The 27,990-nt window shown below is 46.1% G+C and overlaps 2 protein-coding genes across 6 annotated transcripts in view; one reads left to right on the forward strand and one right to left on the reverse strand.

Annotated features, from left to right (window-relative positions):
• Positions 1–4,407, reverse strand: part of TRAK2 (trafficking kinesin protein 2) — a 72,585-nt gene extending 68,178 nt beyond the window's left edge. The window contains exon 1 of one of the 2 annotated variants that reach the window (XM_075933871.1): positions 4,275–4,407. The gene's annotated coding sequence lies outside the window, so the exon portion shown is untranslated. The remainder of the gene's footprint in view (positions 1–4,274) is intronic. The other variant, XM_075933873.1, reaches the window with a different exon arrangement.
• Positions 4,408–4,455: 48 nt separating this feature from the next.
• Positions 4,456–27,990, forward strand: part of STRADB (STE20 related adaptor beta) — a 31,398-nt gene continuing 7,863 nt past the window's right edge. The window contains exons 1-9 of one of the 4 annotated variants that reach the window (XM_075933879.1): positions 4,521–4,655; positions 17,730–17,827; positions 19,242–19,337; positions 21,051–21,106; positions 21,962–22,042; positions 23,775–23,874; positions 26,090–26,211; positions 26,705–26,813; positions 27,301–27,424. In XM_075933879.1, the coding sequence (XP_075789994.1) occupies positions 21,095–21,106; positions 21,962–22,042; positions 23,775–23,874; positions 26,090–26,211; positions 26,705–26,813; positions 27,301–27,424 (548 nt within the window). In that variant the 5' untranslated portion in view covers positions 4,521–4,655; positions 17,730–17,827; positions 19,242–19,337; positions 21,051–21,094. Of the gene's footprint in view, positions 4,656–5,032; positions 7,412–10,026; positions 13,132–17,729; positions 17,828–19,241; positions 19,338–21,050; positions 21,107–21,961; positions 22,043–23,774; positions 23,875–26,089; positions 26,212–26,704; positions 26,814–27,300; positions 27,425–27,990 lie in introns of those variants that run through there. The other 3 variants (XM_075933881.1, XM_075933883.1, XM_075933882.1) reach the window with 3 other exon arrangements.

Below are 27,990 nucleotides of genomic sequence, written 5' to 3' on the forward strand. Positions count from 1 at the left end.
GCTATTGCAGTAAAGATGTTAAGAGGTGAGCAATCCACTAATCGTGTAGTTGATACATTTTTTATTGACTATACAATTAGTCAATAAGGGAATGCTTCCTCAGTCCCAGCTCACGTTGGGCCCAGGAGCTACCCCCACTGCGGCTCTGCAGTTTAAATATAGTAATAGCCGGGTGCACAGGTAGCGCAGTTGCTGCTACGTTTAAATTACAGAGGTGCAGAGGGGTAGGTCCTGGACCGGGCGTGAGCCAGGACTGCTCAGTCCTGGCTCACATCAGCACCAGCAGCACCTGTCCATGGGAGGTCCCAGTGGGGAAGCTGGGATCCCACACAGACAAGGGCTGCTGCTGGAGCACCTCTGCCTGTGGCCAGCCTGGGCTGCCACAAACAGTGGCTGCTTCGCGGCAGCCTCCCCTGCTCTCCCCCCAGCAATGGGCGGAAGGGGGGAAGAGGAGGAGGCAGCACTGCAGAGACAGTGCTGGGGGTAACTGGCTTAAGCCAGCCAGCCTCCCCCAACACCAGCTCCTGCTTCTCCCCCCTCCCCCACTGCATCTGATACAGAGGGAGGAAGGGGTGAGAGATATGCCTAGGATTATTGAGTATTTGAATACTTGCTTACATCCCTATACTGTAGAATAAACTATTCCATGACAGCTACATGTTTGAGTACTTTACTCGGGAATAAAATCACTTTTATTCCAAAATAATTACTCCACATCAGAAGCATCCGCAATAAAAGTCAAATTTGTTACAGAATAGGGAGAAGAGCTCTTGAAAAATAGGTTATTCTATAAATAACTAATCTGATTATATTCTCAGTGTATGCAAGATCTTTCGCAATGAATGTAAAACTACCAGTTTTCTGTAGAGCGTAAAGCAACTGGGAACAGATCATAACCACATGTATATGTCTCCCAAATGCCACCATTTCCAATAATAATTAGTTTAACTAGAGTCATTAATACCCATTGTGATGCTGGCAGGCTAGATGCCAGCTCTTGGCCAGGCTGCAGTCATTAGCCAAGAACTGACAACCCAACCCATACAAGTGATTAAGTATCTATGAAATGCTTGTAAACTGCTGTATGCATTAATCTCACTTGTAATGTCTTATGGCATGGAACACAGACAATATGGAAAAACCTTAAAAAAACAAAACAATGAACAGTCTAACAGCACCTTAAAAGCTAACAAAACATGTAGACGGTATCACGAGCTTTTGTGGGCACAATCTACTTCTGTCTTGGGGAGGGGAGACATCAGCTAACGGGGGAGCCACATAAGTAATATGTAAGTGGCCAATAAATACCAGATGCCCGAGGGAGAGGGAACACAACAGGTAATCATCACATGATCCCTGTCCTATCATTCATTTCCAGCCTCTGACAGAGGCTAGGGACACCATTCCTACCCATCCTGGCTAATAGCCATTGATGGACCTAACCTCCATGAATCTATCTAGTTCTTTTTGAACCCTGTTAAAGACATGGTCTTTATAACATCCTCGGGCAAGGAGTTCCACAGGTTGACTGTGCACTGTGTGAAGAAAAACTTTCTTTTGTTTTAAAACCTGCTATCTTTTAATTTCATTTGGTGACCCCAAGGTCTTATGGTAATAAGTAAATAACTTTTCCTTATTCACTTTTTCCACACCAGTCATAATTGTATAGACCTCTATCATATCCCCCTTAGTGTCCTCTTTTCTAAGCTGAAAAGTCCAAGTCTTCTCAATCTCTCTTCACATGGGACCAAGCAGTTACACATTTACAAAAATACATGCATTTTAACATCCTTATCCTGTATGCTTCTATTTCACTCTGTTTCTCATTAGACAATTGCAAACTAAGTTGTGCCTTCTAGTAACTATGTAATCCTTTGTCTGGAATAGGGATGTAAAATGCATTTAAGTAATCATAGAACCGCTGACATTTTTCAGTGGTTAGATGGTTACATGAGGGGGCAGGCAGCTCCCTGGAGCTACTATATGCAGGGAGCCAACTTTTAAGGCAGCTCCCCAACTGCCAACTCCTGATACAGAGGCAGCAGCGCAGAGGAGGCAGGTGCTCCCCACACATACTGGGAGCCTGCGTGTAACTGTGCACATTAACGGATAGCCCAGGCTCATCTGTTAACCATGCATACGATTACACTTTCACATCCCTAGTCTGGAATAGGGATGTTAAATATCAATTAATTGAACAGTCTATTAACCTCATGAATTCTTATTGATTAGTTGACTAGTCTATAGTCCCTGGGCAACCCCTTTCCAGGGGGGAGGGGGTCTGAGTTCCTGGACCCGGCTTGTGCCAGAACTGAGCCAGGCTGCCTGACTCCTAATACACTTTAAATGCAGAGCCGCAGTATGGGTAGGTCCAGAACCCAGTGCAAGGCAGGACTGAGCCAGGCTGCTGACCAGCCTGCTAAAAAATTTACTGGCAAGGGAGAAAGGCAGGGAGGAAATGCGTGGAGTCTATAGCATTAACCTATAAGCTTTAGCTTATCGGTTAATCAACTATACTATTACATCCCTAGTCTGGAATGCTCTGTAAATTGTTTGGTGGCTGCTGGGAGCCCCCAGGGCTGGCAACGCAGAGAGCCTGCAAAGCCTGTTTAACTGACTAAAATTTTCATTGGTTACAGAGTTAATAGTTTTAAATATTTTTCACATTCCAAAATACAACACCTTTGTAATTAATTTTTTACTAATGGTAAAATCCCCCTCCCCCCCACACACAAAAGGAGGACAATAAAATAGAGAGTATGTGAGAGTAAGCAATAATTTCCCTATGTCATGTAGTAAGTCAACACCAAAAGGAGAAACAAAACCTAGACCTTCTGACTCAGACTCATGCTCTAGCCTACACAGTTGTATTCTCTCTGAAACAAAGCGTACAATAAAACAAACCTCCCTTGATTAACTTTATTCAGCAAGTACCAAGAATAAAATATTCTACTGAGAAAAAGCTAAACATATTCAACATTGACAGTATAGCCACAGTGGGGGAGGACTGAGAGCCACTTTAATTAGAGTTTCTAAATGCACCGTAGCCATACTTATCTGCTAATACCTTACCAATCTGCATCTTGAATCCTCAACAGAGGAAAGGGTGTTTAAAAACCCAAAGCCAACTACTCCTTCCCAGACACACCTTTTGCAAGTCCTGCCAGTTCTAATATTCTGAGGTGCTAACTTAAGTCACGTGTAAGAGGTCTCATACCATAAAAAATGAATTTACTATTTTCACATAAAGGACATGGAATATATAAACATGAAAGTTTTACATTGCCTCAGGAAAACAAGACATTTTTTTTTACACCATGAACAAGGAAATTATCCTTTTTATACAAATAAATAAAAAAACACCATTTGATTAATTTTGCTAGGGAAAATACAAAATTTATCCAAACTATATGTAAAATATATTTACAAATGTTTATTCTGATTTAATTTTTTGCTACCAAGCAATGAATTGTTAGAATATTTTTTCTGCCCTACTATAATAAAACCACAGTGAAGGTTCCCACAATTGATGGAAAGAACATAAAAACAGCCATACTGGGTCAGACCAATGGTCCATCTAGCAGAGTATCCTGTTTGCCGACAGTGGCCAATACCAAATGCCCCAGAGGGAGGGAACACTCCCATTACCCACCTCCAGAGAAACAGAGGCTTAGGACACCATCCCTACCCATCCTGGCTAATAACCAGGGCTCACCGAACCACGGCGAGCCCCGCTCGCCAGCCGCGCTGTCTGGTGATCTGCGCATGTGCAGATTGCCCGAACCCAGCTCTTCCAGGTTACAATCTACTCGCTCCGGGCGAGCGGACTGCATTATTTGTTGAGCGCTGCTAATAGCCATTGATGGACCTAACCTCCATGAATCTATCTAGCTCTTTTTTGAACCGTGTTATAATCCTAGTCATCATCTGGCGAGGAGTTCCACAGGTTGACTGAGCGCTGTGTGAAGAAAAACCTCCTTTGGTTTGTTTTAAGCCTGTTGCCTGTCCATGTCACTTGGTGACCCGTAGTTCTTAGGCCAGGTTTATAAACTGTCCCTTCCGACTGAGCACAGCTCCCCCACCCGATATGTGGGGAAGAAGTCCCCGTCCCGGCGCGCAGGGAGGAAGAGAACTCCCCTTGAGCCAGCCGGTATTGAGCCGGGTCTCGAGGCAACGGACTATGGCTAGGGGAATGCGCGCGCTGCGAGGGGTGGGGGGACGGCGAAGGGCGGTTAAACCGCCACGCCGGGTGCAAGTGAGGGGGCCGCTCTTACCCGCTGCGGGGCCGCGTTCCCTCCATGCCGGCCCTTCCGGCCGCTGCGGCTCCGGCGATCAGGCGTCGCGCCTCGCGGGCGAGGAAGAAGCGAGCACCGCCCCTCTGCGTCATAAGAGCGCGACTCCGCGGGCGGCCCGGGGACTACATATCCCGGCATGCAACGGGGCACGGCTCGCCTGGGAGACGACGAGTCCCAGCCCGCACTTGAGGCCGCGCGGCAGGCTGGGGCTTGTAGTCCCGCTCCCCCGCCTCGGGCCCGGACGAGGGGCGGGGCTCAAAGCTTGAGGCAGTGGCCGGGCGGAGGTGACGGAGACAGCGAGGCAAGGGCGGACCGGCCCCTCCCCCGGTGTTTGCTCCCGCCCGGCCGCGCCGCGCTGAGGTGAGCGGCGAAGGCGGGAGCGGCGGGGGAGGAGCCTCGGGCGTCCCCGGAGCTGCCGGCGGGACGGGGAGGGGGCGTGGCCCTGCCAGGCCGTTAAAACGTGGGCGAGGAGCCAGGGGCGGGGCCGTTCCCCTCACGTCGCTCTCCGGGGACCACCCTTCCCCCCCCCCCCTCCCCCCCCGTTTCGCGGTGCCCGACGTAGCCGCGCGTGGAGCTTTGCGGGCTCCCGTGGCCAGGCCCATCCCCCAGCCGGGACCGCCCCCCCCCCCCCCCCGCAGCCCCGAGTGTAGCCCTGCCCCTCCCCCACGCCGCCTGCCCTCTGTGGCCCCGGAGGCTGAGGGGGGGGGGTGTCTGCACGGCCGCATTTGCAGAGCGCCCCCCCCCCCCCCCATACAGTCACTCAGAGCACGGGCCCTGCCTTCCAGAGGTGGCAGGTAGCCACCACGTGAGCTAAAGTAGCAGGAGCGGTGGGGGTGGGAACTCAGCTCTGAGAGTCAGGGCCCAAGGCTGTGTCCAGACTCAGGGGTTTTTTCGAAAAAAGTAGCCTTTTTTCGAAAAAAACTTCACCTGCGTCTAGACTGCAGCCGCGTTCTTTCGAAATTAAATCGAAAGAACGCGGCTTTTCTTTCGACGGTGGTAAACCTAATTCCACGAGGAAGAACGCCTTCTTTTGAAAGTGCTCTTTCGAAAGAAGGTGTTCTTGACAGCAAACAGGCTTTTTAGAAAGAAAGCATCCAGACTCACTGGGTGCTTTCTTTTGAAAAAGCGGCTTGCTTTTTTGAAATTCCGCATGCAGTCTAGACGTGCTCTTTCGAAAGAGGCTCTTTCGAAAGAAGCTTGCCATCTAGACATAGCCCAAGTGACTTGCCTCAAGTCCCAAAGGAAATCTGCAAGGGAACTAGCCCTAAAACCCAGAATTCCCCTGCAGGGCTTTATGGTTAAAACAATCCTTCCTCCAGATTTCAGTTGCAGCAGTCACTGCTTATTTAGCTGAGTCTAAGAGAAAATGAAAGTTCCATATATGCTCTCTCCTTGGTGCAGCCTGTGCATCTCACCTACCCCCGGGACTGCAGTTGGACCTCCCTGCTCTGCAGGTCCTCCGTGCCCCACAGCTTCTCCGTCCACAACCCCTTACCTCCTTGCAGTTTTGGTCTTTATTTATAAAACTAAACAACTGTTTAAGACATTCAGAATAATCAATGAGCAGCCTGTTAGTGGCAATGATTTACAATGGACTTTACACATTCACACTGTGTCTACACTGGTGCGATCTTGCGCAAAAGCTCCCGCTTTTGCACAAAAACTTGCTGCCTGTCTACACTGGCTGCGAGTTCTTGCGCAAGAACACTGATGTTCTAATGTGTGAAATCAGTGCTTCTTGCGCAGGAACTATGATGCTCCCACTCAGGAATAAGCCCTCTTGCGCAACTGTTCTTGCGCAAGAGGCCAGTGTAGACAGGCAACATGAATTTCTTGCGCAAGAAAGCCTGATGGTTAAAAGGGCCATCAGAGCTTTCTTGCGCAAAAGAACGTCTACACTGGCATGGCTGCTCTTGCAAAAGCACATCTCTTGCGCAAAGGCACATGCCAGTGTAAACGCTTTCTTCTGGAAGAGTTTTTGCACAAGAACTCGTCCTCAAAAGAGTTCTTGCACAAAATCATGCCAGTGTAGACGTAGCCTCGAAGTCGTTACTGGTATTGGGTTTCCCAGAGGCATCCATTTGGATAGGGATGTCACTTTCTCCTCACTTCAATCCCTTTGTGTGTGAAGCCTGAAAGAAGTCAGCTAATCCATTTGCTTTCCACTCATGCACCATCCATAGACTCAGAGGAAGCTTAAGAACATCAAAGTCATGATAACAAAACAAAAGAAACCCAGAGATTTGAAAAGAGAGCACTGGATCCTGGGAGAAAACGGGCCAGGGCCCCATCACTTTTAAAAGTAGCTATGTTTTCTCATTTTTTACTGGTTATAAGGGTAAGCAAGAAGAGAAAGGGATCAGAGAAGATAGGGCAATTAGACCTTGCACGGTTGATTTTAGAGCAGTGAAACTATGTTCCTGGCCTCTGGGAGATGTCCCACAGTGCCCCACTGTGATCTCTCTGGACAGTACTTTCAACTCTGCTGCTCTCCAGGTGCACGGGAAAAAAGCCCAGGAAAGTTTGAATTTCATTTTCTGTTTGGCCAGTGTGGCGAGCAGACACTCAGAGCTGGCAGCACCCCTCATCAGCACACCTGGCCATGAATGCCCAGGGTTGCAAATAAGCTCCAATATGAAGCATTGAAGAGATCCTGAACCTCATTGCTGTGAAGAATCTGTTCAGGGAGAACTATAAAGTAGTAAAAGAAACACTTATATCTTTGCCATGATCACAAAGGGCATGATGGAAAAAGAATACGCCAGCATGCTGTGTGAAAATAAAGAAGCCCAGGAAAGTGTACCAGAAGACAAAGAAGGCAAACGAACATTCTGGATCATCGCTGCAAACATGCCGCTTCTATGAGCGTCTGCATGGGATTTTAGGGGGGGACCCAACCAGTGTCCCCACCCAGTGTGTGGATTTCTCCCGAGAGACTCTTCGTGCAGCCTTAGGCAACAGCAGGGAGGACATTGTGGATGAGGAAAAGGAGCAGAATGGTCAGCAGGCGAGTGGCACTTCCAACATCACTGACAACCCTTTTATAACTTTGAAGACAGTGCCTTGCCCCCAGGACATATTGCTGCCAGGCCCTGATGGCAGGGATGGCACTTCTGGTGAGTTCACATTTTTAATCATGCCATAAGTGGGTTAAGGCAGTTGGGCATGGTCTATGGCAGCCATGCTGCCTACACAGTAGGGGTGCATGGAACTGTTTGTTAACTTGTCTGGAGACAGAGCAGGAATCCTCCTTGCACGTCTTCATAAAGCTCTCAGTAGTACTCTTTTATCCTTTCCACAAGGTTTTTGGAGAGGCCTGCCTTATTTCATTCTCCTTGATACTACCCCTTTCCATGCCAACCCAGCAGTAAGTGGTCTGGCATAGGGATGTGAAATTGCAGATAAGCAGCTAATCGAGTAGTTGCTGGCATTTCCATTAACTACTCAATTAGTCGATAAGGAGGGGGCATTTGCTACCTCTGCTGCAGCTCTGCCTTTTAAATGTAGTAAGAGCCAGCTCAGGCCAGGTCCCCTGCTGCGCCTCTGCCTCCCTCACCCACCGCCTCTCACCCTGAAGATGGTGCTTGGGAGAACCAGCTTCTAAGCCAGCTCCCCCAAGCACTGGCTTCTGCTTCTGCTCCCCCCGCCAATATCAAGGCAGGGGGGAAATGCGAGTAGTCGACTATTTGACTACTCTTTTACATCCCTAGTCTGGCATCATTGCAACATAAGATCCAGATTTCTGGCAACATTTAGTCAGTTTTCGCTCCCTAACAGTCTGGCTGATTTGGAGATGGCTGATATCATGCAAAGCAACCTAAATGAAGTAGGGAACCTATGTAATTGGTACTACTAAGTAGTGTTCCTGCCAAGCTGTGCAGTAGCACAACTTCACAGGTGATTAATCAGCCGTGCCCAGTCAAAGGCTCAGGGCTCATTGCATGGAGCTAACTGACTGGGCAGGGCTGATTAATCACCTGTGAAGCTGGGCTGTTGCACAGCTTAGAGGGAACACTGCCACTGAGGCAGAACACCTCCATTTGACCTTTCCCAGCAAAGCATTGTTTAAGCTTTGTGAGAAGAGAAAGTTGAGTTCTCCCAGCAAGTGGGGAGCAAGAGGCGCCATACACACGGTCACTGCATGAGCCTCAGCCCTGCTCCCATGTCACTGTGACCCCTATGATAGGGTGCAGTCATAAAAGATCTCTTAGGATTGTTCTCTGGTATGCTGATCATGCACTGACACCTGCCTTCTTGCTCTTTGGGCTCCTCACCACCCTGTCTACTGGGCCAGACCCTCTTGGTCTCCCCCAAACAAGGCACAGAGTTGGGGTAACTGCCCCCACACTAGTAGAGCAGTGCAGACACTGAACTACTTCAGCTCTGTGAGGATGCAGTTCTAAGGCACAGCACCCTAGGAAACCAACCCCCAAAAGGGATCGAAGCTACAAATAAAGATGTCTTTCTTTGTGTAAATGTTTTACATAGTGAGAGTTCATGAGGCGGTTTGCCCTCTTTATCAAGGAAAGCGAGAGATGCATACTGGTCATTCCCCCAGGTAACAATTATTTACACTTAAATTGTACTGTTTGTAAATAACTGTAAATACGTGGTTGAAAGTGAAAACAGATTACTAAGTTAAAATGAAAATAAAACATAAGCTGGTTCTAAATCACTAAAAAACGTATTGCAAGCAGATTCTTACCCTAAAGAGCTGTTCTTATATCAGGCATTATCTTCAGGTTAATTACACCTCTTTTACCATGACATGGGTCCCCAGCCCTTTATATTCTTTCAGGTTTTTCCAGGCCAGCTGAATACAAAGGACTGATAGCTTCCCATTGCTTAAATATTATTTTCCCCAGGCAGGAACCATTTTTTCTGCAGCTCCCCCTTCGCTGGAAAACTACCAGGGTTAAAATGGAATCCCAATACCAGGTGGTATGGTCACATGTCTTATTAGTCCAATCACCTTTGGACGTACAGTACAAATACGGCTGTTTACAAGTTAAGTTGATCATCAATTTGTTAAGGCTTTAGGGGGCGGCGCCTGTAATGGCTCTCATTAGTACATTTAAAACTATATATCCTTTCATACTTCATATTTCTAACTTCACATATAAAAATGATCAGGGCTCGCCAAGCGGTTGCGAGACCCGCTCTCCAGCTGTGCGGTTCTGTGCTCTGCGCATACACAGATCGCTCTGCGCTGGCTCTTCCGGATTGTAATCTACTCGCCACGGGCAAGTAGATTACATTATTTGTCGAGCCCTGAAAATGATACATGCACCAAAATAGGATATACGGATTCTGTAAATTGTAACATTAAAATTGATAGGTAACGAGGTATTTTGTGGAAAGCTTCTCCAAGTTGTGCATGTTTATGTTCGTGAGCCACTTTTGATAAAGCATGGGGGGAATCATAACAGCCCCCCTTTTGCAAATGCAGATGCTTGCCTAGCTGCAATTTACAGGCACTGTGTTGCATGTGCTTTCAAAGCAGAAGCAAAAGAGTGAGCCCAGGCCTATTCCTTACCATGCCTGCCACCAAACTGAATCCAGATGCTCTCTTAAGATCTGTGATGAACCTGCTTCATGGTGGGCGCTTAAAAGCATAACTTTGGTCTTGTACATAGCACATGCCTATTGTCTTGGTGAGACATGCTCTTATGCTAAGATTGTAGGTTCTGTATCTCCAGTAAAATCTGCCTTTCATTTTTTTTCATTACAGCGGGTGCAACAGTGAGCCTGTTCCCACTCCCCCAGCTCCTCCAGTTGTTTGGCTAGCAGGAGATGCGAAGGCGAAAACGTAATCAGGGTAACATGTTCAATGAGCAAATGCAATCCGCCCATGCAGATAAAGCACAATTAAATGCATGGAAGAGAATAATACTGGAGGACAGCATATAGGGAACATGAACTGAAGATACAGGAGGACATCTTGAGATTCCTGGGGCAGCTGCTGATGCGCCTGGTGGAGTCACAGGAGAGTCAGATGGACAGAGACCCCCTCCGGCCCATACTGAACCAAATTCCCTCCTCACCAAGTTCTATAGCCTCTTCTCCCAGGCGTCCTAGAATGCGGGAGGGTGCAGCAAGGAATCAAAGATGGCCTTCGATTCAACTCTGAGGGGTGTCTCCGGGAACAAAAGGCTGTCATTCTCACACGATTGCTGAACAGGGGGTTGTAATACATCATTTCCCCTTGTTTCCCACCCTGAACCCCTTTTCTGTCTTCGCTTTCTTGTGTTCCCTACATAAAAATGCATGTTTTCTCAACATCAGTATCTTTATTGCTTGTGTTGTGGGGAAGGGGTAGTTTACAGGGAAGTTCACTTAATGGAGGGGGCACCTCATCAAGAGCAACATGCATGACTGTCATATTGCTGTCTGGCCATTCACAAAGCTGTTTTTCAAAGCCTCTCTGATTTGCAGTGCTCTTCGATGTGCTCTCCTTATTGCCTTGTTGTCTGGCTGCTCATAAGTACTGGCTAGGTGATCTGCCTTGAGAACCCCCTACCCTCCACACACTCCCCCTGACATAACATTTCCCCCTCACTTTCACAGATTCCATGGAGCACACAGCAGACTGCTACAACAGTGGGAATGTTGCTTTTGCTGAGCTCTAACCTAGTCAATAAACTGCAAAACCTTCCCTTTACAGGTCCAAAAGCACATTCTACCATCATTCTGCACTTGCTCAGCTTGTAATTGAAATGCTCCTTACTGGGGTCTAGACTGCCCATGTATGGCTTCATGAGCCATGGGAGCAAGGGGTAGGCTGGGTCTCCCAAGGATCACTATTGGCATTTCAATATGCTAATATCTTTATGGCTGACCTAGAACAACGTTTCCTCAACTCCCGTCCCCTTTTACCCCTTCTCTACTTACGCTACATCGATGACATCTTTATGATCTGGACGCATGGCCAAGAAACACTGGAGACATTCCACAGAGATTTCAACAACCTACACCCCACCATTAACCTCAGCCTGGACCATTCCACACGAGAGATCCATTTCCTGGACACCACAGTACAAATCAACAATGGAAAATTAGACACCACCCTCTACAGAAAACCCACTGACTCATACAGTTACCTACATGCTTCCAGCTCCCATCCAGCACACACCATACGATCCATCATCTATAGCCAAGCCCTTCGATACAACCGCATCTGCTCTAATCCCACAGACAGAGACCAGAAACTTCAGGATCTCTGCCAAGCATTTATAAACCTCAACTACCCACCCGGAGAAATAAAAAAGCAAATTGAAAGAGCCAAACGAATACCTAGAAACCATCTACTACAAGACAGACCCAAGAAAACCAACAATAGAACACCACTTGTCATCACCTACAGCTCCCAACTTAAACCTGTCCAACACATTATCAATAGATTACAACCTATACTGGAACAGGACACTAAACTCCAAGAAGCTCTGGGAGACAGACCCATAGTCTCCTATAGACAACCACCTAACCTCAAGATGATTCTTACCAACAACCACAGGACATACCACACTAATACCAACCCTGGTACTTTCCCTTGCAACAAACCCCGCTGCCAGCTTTGTCCACATATTCACTCTGATGACACCATTATTGGACCTAACCAAGTGAGTTATAAGATCAAGAATACATATTCCTGCGCCTCCAGAAATATAATCTATGCTATCATGTGCCGGAAGTGTCCGTCTGCTATGTACATTGGACAAACATCTCAGACACTTCGCCAAAGAATCAATGCCCACAAAACAGATATTAGACAGGATCACAACGAAAAAACAGTTGCTTGTCATTTCAACCAGAAAGGACACTGTCTCAATGACCTGCTAACCTGCATCCTACTTCAGAAGACATTCGAATCTGCACTTGAAAGGGAATCCTCTGAACTGGCATTCATGCTAAAATTTGACACTCTCCGCAGGGGACTTAACAAAGACTCCAGCTATCTTACCCATTACAAAGATAGCTTCCCCAATTATCACCTCTAATACTATTAACTCACAGACATCTACCCTTCCCCACCTCTAATATCATTAACGCACTGGCATTCACCTTCCTTCCTCCCCCCCCCCCCCGCATCCCTCTTCTGTTCTGAAATGTGATTTGTCCTTTTCATATGTGTTCATTTTTTTAAATTGTATCCTTTGGTATATATGGCTGTGACTATTTTCTTCCACTATTTGATCTGAGGAAGTGGGTCTGGCCCACGAAAGCTCATCATCTAATAAACCATCTTGTTAGTCTTTAAAGTGCTACATAGTCCTGTATTTTGTATTGGCATTTCAATGTCTCCAATGGTAATTTTCTAGTCTGGGAAGAAAGTTCTATTTTACAGCTTTCTGAAGAGACTGGAGTTCCTAAGGATACACACATCATGCACCTTTTTGGACCATCTCATGTTGATGACTATGAAATGGCCCTTGTGATCCACCAGTGCCTGCAACACAATCAAGAAGTACCCTTTGTGGTTTATGTACTCTTTGGCAAGATGTTCAGATGCTATGGCAATACTCCAACTGTGCCCTGTGGGTCCTTTGTTTCTGGTGGACAGTGTTTCCCTCAGAAGCTCGCTGTGGCCCTCCACACAGTCTCTTGCCCTTTACTAGAGGCAAGGATTGCAGCCTACTAAGCCCCAAACCCCTGCACAGTCCTGGTCTCCTCTTTTTGGGGCAGACTCTCAGGTAGTGTGGGGAGGGTTTGGTAGAAATCCAGGTTCCGGAGCAGGGATGCTAGGGGAACAGCAATAGATAGGCTTAGTCTACACTGCTGGTAATGAGTATGCAAATGAGGTGCAGATTAGCATATCACTGTGCCTCATTTGCATAATTTATGCACATCATTTTTGCAGGGGGGGAAGTAGTGTGGACTCCCCCCACAAAAATGGCATGCATAAATTATTCAAATGAGGCATGGTGAGATGCTAATCCTCACCTCATTTGCATACTCACTGCCAGCAAAACCAGCAGTGTAGACGTAGCCATAGGTTTCTTCTGCTCCCAGTCTGGCAGCTACTTCCCCAAATAATCCCTCCCAGTATCTTTCCTTTGGTACCTAAGCTAACCTATCCTGCTCCTCCATGGCACTCTGCCTTACTTGCAGATCACCAGCTTTCACTCAGACATCTCTCACTCTCATCTTGGGCTCCTTCCATCCTCCAAACTCCTCATGAGCTTCCAACAAACTGCAGAGGAGCTCTTTTTAACCAGTCTTAACTAGTTCTTAATTGACCCCAGATGCTCTGATTAGTCCTGCCCAGTTGACTCTGGAAACCTGCCAATTGTTTCCAGGTGCCCCAACTAGCCTGATTGATTCTAGAAGGTTCCTTCTGGTTCTGGATTAGCTCTTGTTAGTTCACTCTGCATACAGAGACTTACTCAGTCTAGGGTTAATATACTGTCCTTCTACCACTCTCTAGATTAGAACCTTTCTGGCCTGACCCTGTCACATTTCCCTCAACACCATGGGTTGGCAACATGAGACATCATGCAATGTACTCATGACAGACCATACATAAGAAAGGCCATACTGAATCAGACCAAGGCTCTGTCTACATTGGCATGATTTTGCTCAAAAGCAGTCACTGTCTACATTGGTGGGGAGTTCTTGCGCAAGAACACTGACGTTCTAATGTGAGAAATCAATGCTTCATGCGCAAGAACTGTGATGCTCCCACTCAGGAATAAGCCCTCTTGTGCAACTGTTCTTGCGCAAGAGGCCAGTGTAGACAGGCAACATGAATTTATTGTGCAAGAAAGCCCAATGGCTAAAATGGCCATCAGAGCTTTCTTGCGCAAGAGAGCGTCTACACTGGCACAGATGCTCTTGTGCAAAAGCACATCTCTTGTGCAAAAGCACATGCCAGTGTAGATGCTCTCTTACGCAAATACTTTTAACGTAAAAACTCTTGCGTTAAAGAGTATTTGTGCAAGATCATGACAATGTAGACATAGCCCATCGGTCCATCTAGCCCAGAATCCTGTCTTCCAAAAGTGGCCAATGCCAGATGCCCCAGAGGGAGATCATCATCACGTGATCCCTCTCCTGTCATCCTTTGAAACTAGAGACACCATTCTTAATCACCCTGGCTAATAGCCATTGATAGACCTAGCCTCTATGAATTTATTTAGGTTGTTGGGGGTTTTTTTGAACCCTGTTAAAGTCCTGGTCTTCAACATGCTCTGGCAGGGAGTTCCACAGGTTGACTGTGCGCTGCATGAAGAAAAACTTCTTTTTGTTTCTTTTAATCTGCTACCTATTAATTTCACTTGCTGACCCATAGTTCTTATGTAAAGGGAACAAATAAATAGCTTTTCCTTATTCACTTTTTCCACACCAATCATGATTTTTATAGATCTGTATGATATACTCCCTTTTCTAAGATGAAAAGTCCCAGTCTTTTTAATCTCTCTTCATATCGGACCCATTCCAAACCCCTAATAATTTTTGTTTACCTCTTCTGAACCTTTTCTAATGCCAATACATCTTTTTTGAGATGAGGCGAAATCTGTACACAGTAATCTAGATGTGTGCATACCGTGGTTTTATAGAGAGGCAATAAGATAGTCTCTGTCTCATTCTCTATCCCTTTTTAATAATTCCTAACATTCTGTTTGCTTTTTTCACTGCTGTTGCACATAGAATCATAGAATAATAGGACTGGAAGGGACCTCAAGAGGTCATCGAGTCCAGCCCCCCGCCCTCAAGGCAGGACCAAGCTCCACCTACACCATTGAGAGGATGTCTTCAGATAACTACTCACAGTGACTTCAAGATCTCTTTCTTGAGTGGCAATAGCTAATTTAGTCCCCATCATTTTGTAGTTATAGTTGGGAATATTTTTTCCAATATGCATTATTTTACATTTATCAACATTGAATTACATCTGCCATTTTATTGCTCAGTCATCTAATTTTGTGAGATCCTTTTGAAGGTCTTTACAGTCTGCTTTGGTCTTAACTATCTTGAGTAGTTTAATATCATCTGCATATTTTGCCACCTCACTTTTACCCCTTTCTCCAGATCATTTATAAATAGGTTGAATAGGATTGGTCCTAGTACAGACCCTTGGGGGACTCCACTAGTTACCTCTCTCCATTCTGAAAACTGACCATTTATTCTTATCCTTGTTTCCTGACTTTTAACCAGTTATCAATCCATGAGAGGACCTTTCCTCTTATCTCAAGACAATTTACCTTACTTAAGAGCCTTTGCTGAGGGACCTCATCAAAAGCTTTCTGGAAATCTATGTACATTATATCCACTGTATCCCCCTTGTCCACATGTTTGTTGACCCCCTCAAAGAACTCTAGTAGATTAGTAAGGCATGATTTCCCTTTACAGAAACCATGTTGACTTCCTCCAACAAATTATGTTAATCTATGTGTCTGACAATTCTATTCTTTACTATGGTTTCAACTAATTTGCCCAGTGCTGACATTAGACTGACCTGTCTGTAATTGCCAGGATCACCTGTAGAGCCCTTTTTTAAATATTGGTGCCAAATTAGCTATCTTCCAGTCATTAGGTACAGAAGCTGATTTAAAGGACACATTACCATGGCATCTTCCAGCCCAATTTTATATGGTGAATTGGAGAGGTTGCAAGGACAGAAGCCAGCAGGTCACTCTCGTGTTTTCTTCATTATGCTGCATCTGTTGAAAGGATGGATGGTCGGTCAGGAGGATAAATTGTCGGCCAAGTAGGTGTAGTACTGGAGTGTCTCCATAGCCCACTTTATAGCCAGACACTTTTTGTCAACCACTGCAAATTTCTTCCCTCTCTGAAGGAGTTTTCTACTGAGGTAGAAGACTGGTTGTTCTTCATCTCCAGCCATCTGAGAGAGGGCAGCTCCCACTCCTACGTCAGATGCGTCTGTCTGCAGAATTAATTCCTTATTAATGTACGGAGCTATAAGTATAGGATTACTACAGAGGGCTGTACGTAGATCCATGAATGTTTTCTTTACTGCACTGGTCCACTACACCATGTCAGGAGCCTGGGATATTATCAGGTCCATTGGGATATTTGCTTTGGTAGCAAAATGGGGGACTAATAGTTTATAGTACTTCACCACACCGAGGAATGCTTGGACTTGTTTTTTCCTGTTTGGCTGTGGCTGATTTTGGATGATCTACAGCTTGTTCGCTTGGGGTTTAATTACTTCCCTTACTACAATATAGCCAAAGTATTTAGCTTTGGCCTATAGCACCCTGGGCTTGGTTAGCCTGCCTTAAGATATCCAACACTGCTTCCACCAGGTAAGTCTCCTAGTTGGGTGTATGGATTCCAGTAAATCTCCCAGTTAGGTGTACAGATGATTACAGTGTGTGGTACGCTGCCACATAACTGATATAGGGGCATAGGAGCTTGTTCATGAGACATTCGAAGGTGGCAGGTGACCTGTGCAATCTGAAAGGGAGAACAGTATACTGGAACAGTATACCCATTTTTTTCTTTTGCCTCCTTGGCCAAAAGGACCTGCCAATAACCCTTTGTTAAACTGAGAGCAGTTAGAAAACATGTATTGCTCAGGTGGTCCACCAACTCATCAGTGCAGAGTATGGGATGTTCATCAAATTTGGATACCTCATTTAACTGCCTAATGTCATTACAAAAACTAGTGGTGCTGTTGGGCTTAGCACCAAAACAATTGGACTAGACCATTCACTGTGGGATTCCCACCTCCAACAACATCTTTACTTTGGCTCTAATTTCCTCCCTCTTTGCTCCTGGCACTCGTTAGGGTATTAGTGTTACCTTGATTTCAGGGTTTGTGGTAATGTGATAAGCCTTGGTCATTCGGCCTGGCTTATTTGAGAATAACTCCTGGTACTGGCTGATCATCTTTGCTACTTCATTCTTCTGGCGTGGTGACTGCTCAGAGGATATCTTGGTCTGCTTGGGTAAGGAGTCTTCCTGGATTGGGACCTCTTGTGTCACCACACGTCTCTTGGGGTTGCCAAAGTTTTAAGAGATTCACATGGAAATTCCATTCTTCTTTCTGGCACCCTGGCTGTTGCACCTTGTAGTTTATGGCTTACCCGCCTGGGCCTGCATCCCTGAACAGGCTGGGATTTCTTCCTTCAGCCAGGGGTACTTGGCTGCATCTTCGGCAGGCAAATCATAATAGGCTGTTTGGGCCTTACAACAGAGAAATGGGTCCAGAAGCTGCTCTAACCCCGCTGTGCTACTGGTGGTGGCATTGAAGGCCACCAGGGGGCCGCCTGGGAGCTACAAGCAGGGTCAGGGTGTGCGATTGCATGGGCCAGGAGACACATGGTGGGGGTAGGCACAGAGACATCCCACAGACCTGCCAGAGGGGAATGCCTCTCTCGCCCATTAGGAGGATTTGAGGACTGGCACTGGCCCTAAGGTAAATTGAGTTTGAGATGCCGGGAATAGAATATCATATTTTTTCCCTGTTAGGAGAGAAAAGATGGTCCGATGGCTTTTATGCTGGTCTGGTACTTGAGAGATGTGGATTAATCTTCCTGTTGTGCCACAGATTTCTTGTGTGATCTTGGGTAAGTCAGTTTCTGTCTACTTCCATTCCCATTTATAAAATAGAATAATAGCACAACAGCTACACAAGGATGTTGAGGATCAAGCTTTTAAGATTCTGAAATGCTCATATACTATGGTAGTGGGGGCCATATAAGTACGCTGAAATGTTTGATCAAATTAAATGTTATATAATAAAAACAAAGACCCGGATAAACTGACTTGTTAGCTGATATATTTTGTGTTTCGCCAACATCTTTACTAATAGTGGGTTACTTTACTAGGGGTTATTCCTGCATGTGATAAAAAATGTAGATAATATCTCTTTTTTTTAAGCCTACGCACCAAGAAGAGCAAAAGAAAATGTGAAGAGTTACAAAGGGATCTCTTACAATAGGGAACAGATAGATCATTTCATAATTGCCATGTTCTGTTCATTCTCTCTAAAAGATCTGGCACTGGCCATTGATGTAAGACAGGATACTGGGCTAGAAAGACCACTGGCCTAACCCAGTATGACCATTCATTTGTTCTTAAGAATCATAGGGTTGGAAGAGTTGGAGTCCAAACCCTCGCCCAAAGCAGGACCAATCCCAACTAAATCATCCCAGTCAGGGCTTTGTCAAGCCAGGACTTAAAAACCTCTATAGAGGGAAATTCCACCACCTCCCTAGGTAACATATTCCAGTGGTTCGCCATCCTCCTAGTAAAGTAATTTTTCCTAATAGCCAACCTAGACCTCCACTGCAATTTCAATGGGGAAGGAGAGATGTATTGAAATAATTAGCACATATACGATAAAACCATGGCATCCTATCATAAGTGCTAGAGGATTTACCCAAAACTCTTCATCTGTTCCAAGGATACTCTGATTATTTCTTTGGTGATTTTTTGTAAATCAATCCTTGGATCTGTGATTTATATTAATGATATAAATTCAAGAGCCAATGTTTCGGTGGTTAAGTGATAATTTTAGGGAAAATGAGCTGGTAACTAGACATTAGACTCTGATGTTTCAAGAAATTTCCACCAGATTTTTTAAAAAAGCATTTGTTTAGGGCATTTTAGCAAATTTACAAATCCTTGTCAAGTAAATAACAGGAGCAACACAATAATTACAACAGTGAGCTTTTGTTTAGATAAATATGCGGCAATAGTTATCAACAGCTCTCACTATTCTGTGGGGTATTATTATGCTACAGAATGAGAATCTTCATAGTATCCATGACATGCTGTTTCTCTCCACCCATTATTACATATCAAAATGGAATCACATTCTAGTAAACGAGTGGTAAGCAGCTTGGCTAAGAATGACAGAAAGTTAGAAAAATAACACTTGCTAAAGCAATTTTGCTACTTCCACTGCACAATTAATCAACTTAAATAAGTTTCAGCTGGAGAAGGTATAATTGTACCTTTGTTTTTTCATGTTTTCAGATTTTTCAAAGAACTCCAATAGCCTAATTTTTTTCCTCTGCATGGTAGTTGGTGATGAATCCTGAATTTCCCTTTAAATTATGATGTCTTTTTAAAGTAAGTACAGTGAAGTGATTGTGTTTCCCTGAGCCCCCTTTTTTCTAAGTGGTTCTAACGTCTGTGTTATCTTCTCTGTTAACTTCTGAAATGCAGTATGAAATTGTTTTTGGCTTGCTTTTCTTGAGTGCAAGCTCTGCTGGAACCTGATTAGCACAGCTGTTCTCCTTCCTATTGGAATAACCAGGGCTCAACAAATAATACAATCTACTCGCCTGTGGTGAGTAGATTGCAACCCGGAAGAACCGGGTTTGGGCGATCTGTGCATGCACAGATCGCTGGACAGCGCAGCTGGCGAGCAGGGCTCGCTGCGGTTCGGTGAACTCAGGGAATAACAATGTGTTTTTTTTCCCTACGCATGACCAATGATCCATAAATCCATTCTTTCTATTTCAGTGTCTCTTTTCTTGTAGTTGATGTATAGGTAAACAGTCAATCTGTTCAAAGAGTGACTCCAAATACATGAATTAGAAGGGAGAAATTGCTTTAGGATGAAGTTGTCTATATGATATAAATCAGTATGTCTGAGCAGTGCCTCTATAAACTGTTTAACATTAGTGTCCAGAAACTTTGGTGAGAATAGGCAAGTCATATGCTGCCATACTGTAAGCTTTCACCATTATGTACCGTTATGAAAGAATTAGTAGCTGAGGAGGATGCTTTGGAGACATTTCTTATATAAAATGTTGGACTTCCATAGCTTGTAACTGAGAGACTGACATTTAGCTTGGGATTTTGTTCCAATATTGTTTTACGGATGGACATACGAGTAGCCATACTAAGTCATACCAGTGGTGCATCTAGCCCGGGGTGGGCAAATGGGCCTCCGCAGGCCGAATGCGGCCTGCTAAGCAGGTTGATCCGGCCCGTGGAAGCCCTGCCTTTCCCCCGCACCCGGGCCAGTGAGGGCCCAGGGGCAGGGGAAGTACATGAAGTTTCCTCCGCCCTGCCAAGAGCACGTAGCACTTTGAAGTGCCGTGCGCGCCTCCCAAGATGGGGGCAGGGTGGAGGAAGCTTTGTGCACTCCTCCACCCCTAAGCTCGGATTGAAGTGCCGCATGCTCCTCCCTGGGTGGGGGTAGGGCGGAGAAAACTTTGCACATGCCCACCGCCCCCATACCAATCAGGGCTTGCGGGAGAGGGAGCATATGAAGTCTCCTGCTCTGCAAGAAGTGCACCACATTTCAAAGTGCTATGTGCTCTTGGCAGGGCAGAAGAAACTTTGTGCAGTTCCCACGCCCCCAGACCCTAATTGGCCTGCAGGTGGGGGAGCATGCAAAGCCTCTTCCCACCTTGCCAGGGGTATGGGTGCTTAGTGGGAATGGGGGTGCAAAGAGACTCTCCCACCCCAAGACCAATCATGCTCTGTGGGTGGGGAAGCCAGGAAGCATCCTGCCCCTGCCCTTTCCATTAGGTCCCACCCCTGATCTAGCCCAATATCCCGTCTTCTGACAGTTCCCAATGTCAGATGCTACAGAAATAATAAGCAGAAAAGGTAAATCAATTGATCCATTCCCAGCAAACAGAGCCTAGGGGCATGTCTATTGATGAACCTATTTTCCTTTGAACTTACCTAGTTCTTGAATCCTGTTACAAACTTTACAATCTTGGCCTTTGCAACATCCTCTAGCAAAGAGTTCCATAGGTTGATTGGGTGCTACGTGAAGAAATACTTCGTTTTTGCATTGATATTATTGTCATATTTTATTTTTAGGATAAATGGGTATGCTTGACCTAACCCTGAACTAAAGCAGTTCCATGTCTTGTTTGGTAAGTCAGTATCCAATAGGGCTTGTTTTATGCCATAGTTTTTCATAGTTGCACCTTGTAATTCAGTCACGTATCTAACTGAAATAAAACTCCCATTGAAATGTCTTGCTATTTGCTGAGGGAAAACTCAATTCAAGTGATTCTAGCAGTGAACAATAACAAATTCCTAATGTAGATGTTAGTAAAGAGTTCAGGAGAGAGCAAGTTTCTCTTCTAGCACCATGCACTAATGCAGAGAGCTGGTAAACTTGTTGGTGCTCATTGGAGTGGGGCTTATTCATTTTAAATGAAGAAAAACCTTAAACAGCTTTGAAATTTGTATATTTCTCAATTTTGAAAGGTAGATCCTAGAAGAGCAAAATGGCATGGAAGAGGGCAATTACATTGGACCCTTAAGTGCTACTGTTCTTAGGGGAACTCTTCTACCCTCTGTGTTCCTTGCTTTACTTATATCAATAGACTATCTAACACAGTAGTCCCCAAACTGTGGAGCACGGGGGACTGTTTGGGGGGGTATGGTGCAGCCCAGGTCAGTCTCTCCAAGAAATGGGGAAGGGAGTGTCACCCAGCTTCACTCTGCCCCCGGCACAGGCCCTGGCCTCAACCCCATCAGAAGCTCTGGCTCCAATTGGAGCCCCATCACTTGGGGAGGGGGATGGACCAGGTAAAGGATGGCACAAGCAAAATTTTTGGGGACCACTCCATTAACATGATGTGCACAGAGATTCTTTTTGATGAGGTCCTGGACAATTGGAACATGGCTTTGAGTAATGTGTTGTCCCCCGTAATACCCTCTATTGATTTTAAGTACATCCATTGCAGTTCAGTTACTGATACAGTACTATGTATTTCAAGGATTGTTCCTGTATTCTGCGGACAACTGTTGAATCAATCAGACCAGAAAAGCAATGTGAAAATAGCATCCATCAATATTTGGTAAGAAGAAGTTCAGATTGAAATAAGAGGTAACCTGCACATTTAAAATGGAAAAAATGTAAGGCTGAGAAATTAAGCACTGTATGTCAGGAATTTCCAAAGAGTAAACTTACTATTGCAATATTAACTTGGCAAGGTTTTGGATAGAATATGTAGTATTTTCTATTCCAGTTTTTCTTGCATCTAAACCCAAGTTCATTACTCTTCAATCTGTATTAGAAAAAACTGGAATGAATACTTTCTCCAAGTCTCATACTGTGACAGAAACCTTAACTTCTTGAATCTCAAGATTTGAGTGCTCGATTTCTCTCTCACACACACGCTTCAGGGGATCGGGATCTGCTGGTAGATCTTGGAGCTTCTGACAGGTGATTCTGACTGGTTTGGCTGGGAGGCTATCAAGAGCCAGCACTTCAGCCCATTATTGTGTTTTTCCTGCCTTCTGCCTTGGAGCTGTGCCCTGGGAGCCTCCTGCTTGCTTTGCAGGATGGAGGAAGCAGAGCGGAAGGTGTGAGGGAGACTTATGTCAGGGTATCCCCTATTCCCCACCCCTGTATGCCATCTCCACAGAAAGGAGCTCACAATAGGGCTCAGGATGGAGTGAGCTTGCTGGCAGATGCTTCTCTGTCTGAACGCGCTCAGCATTCTTCAAGGGACAATGCGAATCTCTGTCACTCTTACACACGGTGTGTGTGTCTGTCACTCACACAAACACACTCTGTCTTTCACATGCACCTCCCAACCCAACAGTTGCTAATGTCGCTACATCTTTTACTCCTTTTAAAGTGTGTTATTTTAGGGTTCTACTGAGAGTGTACATCTCACATTACCTCAATGGGCAGAATAATTGCTGGGAGTCTCCTGGAATCGGGTTTGACCTCCTATGGGCTCCTGCAGCTAAACTGGGGGAGAGGCTGCTATCAGTCCGGCAGTGCAGCAGAGCTAAGGCAGACTCCCCCGCCTCTCCCCCTCCGCCCTCTGTTGCTCCTGGAAACAGCTGGCACATCTCTGTGGCTGTTAAAAGTAGCAGGGCAGGGGGATCATTACACGCTGCCCTGACCTGCAAGCACTACCCCTGCAGCTCCCATTGGTTGAGAACAGGGAACCACAGCCAAGTGGAGGTGTGGGAGTGGTGCCTGCAGACGGGGGCAGAATGTGAAGCCACCTGCCCCTCCCGCCCAGGAACAGCTACATACTACAAGCAACATGCTGGCCACTTTCAGGAGTGGTGAAGGCCAGGGTGGGGGTGAACCTGCCTTAGCCCCACATCTCAGGAGCCACCACAGTGTCCAGCCAGAGCTTGCATTCCGAACTCCTGCACCAGCCCTGAACCTGCCCCTGCATCCCAACTCTCTCCCAGAGCCCTTACCCTGAACCCTCTCCTGCACTCCCAACCCCCTAGCCCAACCTCATCCCAAAGCCACTCCCAAATCCCACAGCACCCCATGCACTCTAACCTCCTACCCCAAGCTGATGAAAGTGAGTGTGGAGGAGGAATGAAGTGACAAGGGTAGTGCCCTGGAGGTGTGGGGGAGGAGCAGGACCTTGGGGAAGGAGGCAGGGCAAAGATATTTGATTTTGGGGTAGATTCTGGATTGCACTTAAATTCAAAAAGTGATCTTGTGCTCATAAAGGTTGGAAGCCACTGCACTAGAGTGTGTTTGTTTTTACATATACTCTCACACAAACCAGTATTTATACCAATATTAAAAACAAATCCTTCCACTACTAGGCAGATGAACCGGAGTTATCCTGGATTCATCCATCTGGAAGAGATGAAATGTCACTTTGTTCTCCTGATGTCTCACATTATGAACTCCAGGTGGAAATAGGTAATTTAGTTCTATGCTGAAATATGCTTTGTCCATACAAGATTTTTCCTGCAAATATCCATTCTTTTTTTATATCTATATCTATATAAATCACACAAGGGGAAAAATAAGCTGAGAAAATGTGTTCTCCTTGCTATAGAGCCACGAAAAACTATTTTAAATATCTCTAAATGTTTGCACATTTTCTGACCTGTGATCTTAGCTGATTATTTCTCTAGTGTTACGAATTTCACTTAATGTTTAAAAATACAATACAAATTTATAAAGATATATAAAAATGTGCCTGAATGTGATCTCTCTATTCCAGCTTAAAGAGATTTTCCTTCCAACTTGTTCCTAATATTTTTTAACAAGTGATCACTCTCTAAATCTGTTACATTGATTGTAAGTCTTAGTAGAGAGCAAATCAGGATTACTATTCTACTGCCTGTTGTACTTGACAGGATTCAATTTCTTATCTGCCAGTAGACCTAGTCGATGGTCCTAAAAATGGCTGTAGTGCCTCACTGTGTGTAAGGCGAGTGCTGGTGGTAGCAGATCTTATAAGTTGAACATCTGCAAAGTAGTTAGCATTTGTAAGATACTTTATCGATCCTGAAAATATGACTTTTTTAAACAGTGTTGATTAAACAAAAGCACCTATAAAGCTGTAAATTCAATGTGGTCAGCAGACATATCTTTTCGTTAGAATTCTAAGGCTACGTCTAGACTACAGGGTTTTTTCGGATAATGGAAGTATCCCGGAAAACCCCCACCACCTCCAGGGAGCGGTTTGCTCTTCCACTTTTATTCATGGAAGAGCAAACGTGCTCTTTCGGAGAGCCCTGTATACAGGCAGTCCCCGACTTACGCGGATCCGACTTACGTCAGATCCACAGTTACGAACGGGGCTTGCCCCGGAGGACACGGACTGCGGGACCTCGCGGTCCTGCCACACATGTACTCCGGGGCTTTCTCCGCATCTCCCTGGTCTGCAGACCAGGAAGCCGTGGAGCAAAGCCGCGGAGGGGCTCGGGAAGGGGCCCGCGGAGGGGCTTTGCAAAGCCTCGGGGAAGCGGGCAGCGGAGCAGCCCAGGCGCGCCTGGGCTGCCTCGCTGCCCGAGCCCCCCCCCCCCCCCCCCCCCCACGGCTTTGCAAAGCCTCGGGGAAGCCAGCAGCGGGACAGCCCAGACTCCCCGCGGCTGTCCCGCTGCTGGTGTCCTCCGAGGCTTTGCTCCCCGTCTCCCTGGTCTGCTGGTCTCCAGCAGACCAGGGAGACGGAGCAAAGCCGCGGAGGACCCAGGCGGCGGGACCGCGGTGCGTCTCGGTACGCCGCCCGCATCTTCCTGGTCTGCTGGGCTGGGGGGGGGCGTAGCTAGTACGCTCTCCCCCCCCCCAGCAGACTAGGCTTTTCTCCGGACGCCTGTGGCAGAGCAGCTGGGGCGCTGCCGGTTGGTCCCACAGCGCCGCTCTGGGCGCTACTGGACCAACCCAGCAGCACCCCAGCTGCTCTGCCCCAGGTGTCCTGATTCAGCCGCTGCTGGTCAGTTTCAGCAGCAGCTGAATCAGGACGCCTGAGGCAGAGCAGATGGGGTGCTGCTGGGTTGGTCCAGTAGCGCCGAGGAGCGGCACTACTGGAGCAACCCAGCAGCACCCCAGCTGCTCTGCCCCAGGTGTCCCCAAGTCAGCTGCTGCTGAAACTGACCAGCGCTGACTACAGGAAGCCTGAGGCAGAGTTGCTCTGCCCCAGGCTTCCTGGAATCAGCTGCTGATCAGTTTCAGTAGCAGCTGACTTGGGGACGCTTGGGGTTCTTAAGTTGATTCTGTATGTAAGTCGGAACTGGCGGTCAGTTTCAGCAGTGGCTGAATCTGGACGCCAGTTCCGACGTACATACAGATTCAACTTAAGAACAAACCTACAGTCCCTATCTTGTACGTAACCCGGGGACTGCCTGTACCTCATTTCATAAGGGATAAGGGCTCCGCCGAAAGAAGAGGCTTTTCCGCCATTTGGCCCCATCTAGACTGGGCCAAATGGCAAAAAAGCCTCATTTGAAAAAGTGATCAGAAGAAGCTACACAAATTGTGGAGCACAACTTGTGTTGCATTTTCTGATAAAGCTCTGTAGTGTAGACCTAGCCTAAGACTGACTACTAAGTGATGAAGGAATGTTTTGGGTTCTTTTTTAAATTACCTTTTATAATGTTAATGAAATGCAATTGGCTTCTGGTTATAGGAAGAGGATTCAACAATTTAACTTCAATCTACCTTGCTCGGCACACACCTACAGGAGCACCTGTGGCTGTAAGGATCACAGACTTAGAAAGCTGTTCTGAAGAACATTTGAAAGCTTTACAGGTAAAATAGTGGGATTTGTATCAATGTCTCACCCAGGAACTATAATGTATGTGAATATATCTTGCAGTTAACCAGTACTAGAGATAGCTTTGTTGTATGAACTGTTGCAAACTAAGTTAAGCGGCTCCTTGATAGGATTAGGGAATAAACTGAATTGTTCTGCCATAAAACAATTTCTCTGCTCATGCAAGAATCCCAGTTTGAAATACAAACTCCATACTCTTCACTAGAATAAAGGATTCTGAATTAACAAGAAATAAACAACAGTTCTAGTTGTTAGACAATGAAAGCTTCAACAGCTTGTTTGAATTTTCATTGCAAGTTGTGCAAAGTGTCTAACAAGCTACATTATTTGACTCCAAACTTGTTAGCTAGTAGAAGTATATTTACAAAATTGACTTTTTAAAAATTACTGAGTACCTGTTGCAGTTGAGGTTTTTGTCAAGATAATTATTTTCCAAATAACTTTACTCACTTTTGTTTGATTCCCTAGAGTGAGGTGGTGCTATCCCACTTTTTCCAGCACCCCAATATAATGACACTTTGGACAGTGTTTACTGCTGGCAGCTGGCTTTGGGTCATCTCTCCATTCATGGCTTACAGTAAGAATTGTAACTACAACTTGGGGGAAAAAGCTTACTTTGGATTAGATCGCTCAGTCCTTAATGCCAAGCCTGCGGCTATGGAAGAGCATAAGAGAGAGCAATTGTATATTTCCTTTCAGCATCTCTACTCTTATAGACCTTGGCTATGCCCTAGTTGCCCTGTGCCAGACATGCATTTTGCTTCTCATAGAAGGTATTGTGGATTGGCTATAGGGGTGAAACAGCAGGTTTCCAGTTCATGGAAACTGAATGTAGGAGGTGGTAGGCTTTATCTTTTACTACTGGAAGAATCATTTTCTTTCAGTGATATACTCAGCGGTGACTTTCTTCCTCAGAAGTTACCTCTCTGTATAAGCCATTGTAAAGAGAGGACAGTGTTTCTGCTAGAGGGTACATGCCCAGTGAAGAATGTGCTGTAGTGTAGTAGGAATAAAGATTTGTCACTAACCAGACCTGTGTTCTTGGCATGAATTTTTCTTTTCAGATTCAGCTAGCCACCTACTAAGGACCTACTTTCCTGAAGGAATGAGTGAAGCTTTGATAGGAAACATTCTGTTTGGTGCAGTTAGAGGGTTAAATTACATGCACCAAAATGGTTACATTCACAGGTATGAGTCGATGCCATAAGTAAGAAGTTATAGCAGCACACAAGCTTCCAAACTGAAGCTACTCATTTGTCTACTATTCAGTTATCAGAAGCCTGTCGCTGAGCATGGGTGGGCAATATTTTTGGCATGACGGCCACAGCAGGGTTCCAGAATCAAATGGAGGGCCAGATATGGGAGGCTTTGTCTTCATGAACAGCCAGGCATGGCCCAGCCTATGCCCCTTATCCAGCCCTCCTGGTCCCCATCCCCACAAGAATCCCTGCTTCCAATCTAACCCCTGACACCTGCTTCCTCCCCCCACTGTCTCCTGCCCCCAATCCAACCACTCTGCTCCATGACTGGCCCTCCAAACCCCAGTCTTCTGATCATCATGTCTGGTGCACCAAGGTTGGCGGTGCTATAGCTGTGCATCTGGCTGGAGCTCACAGCCATGCCACCCGGAGCATCGGTGCCAGTGGCTGGGCAACTTGAAGCCCTGCCCCACAGGGGAGAAAGAAAAGGAGGCACTGGGGGCCAGCCCCTACAGATGGGAGCTCAAGATCTGGACAATAGGGGCCCATGGGTTG

This window comes from Pelodiscus sinensis, chromosome 7 (assembly GCF_049634645.1).
Source record: "Pelodiscus sinensis isolate JC-2024 chromosome 7, ASM4963464v1, whole genome shotgun sequence".
Lineage (NCBI taxonomy): Eukaryota > Metazoa > Chordata > Testudines > Trionychidae > Pelodiscus > Pelodiscus sinensis.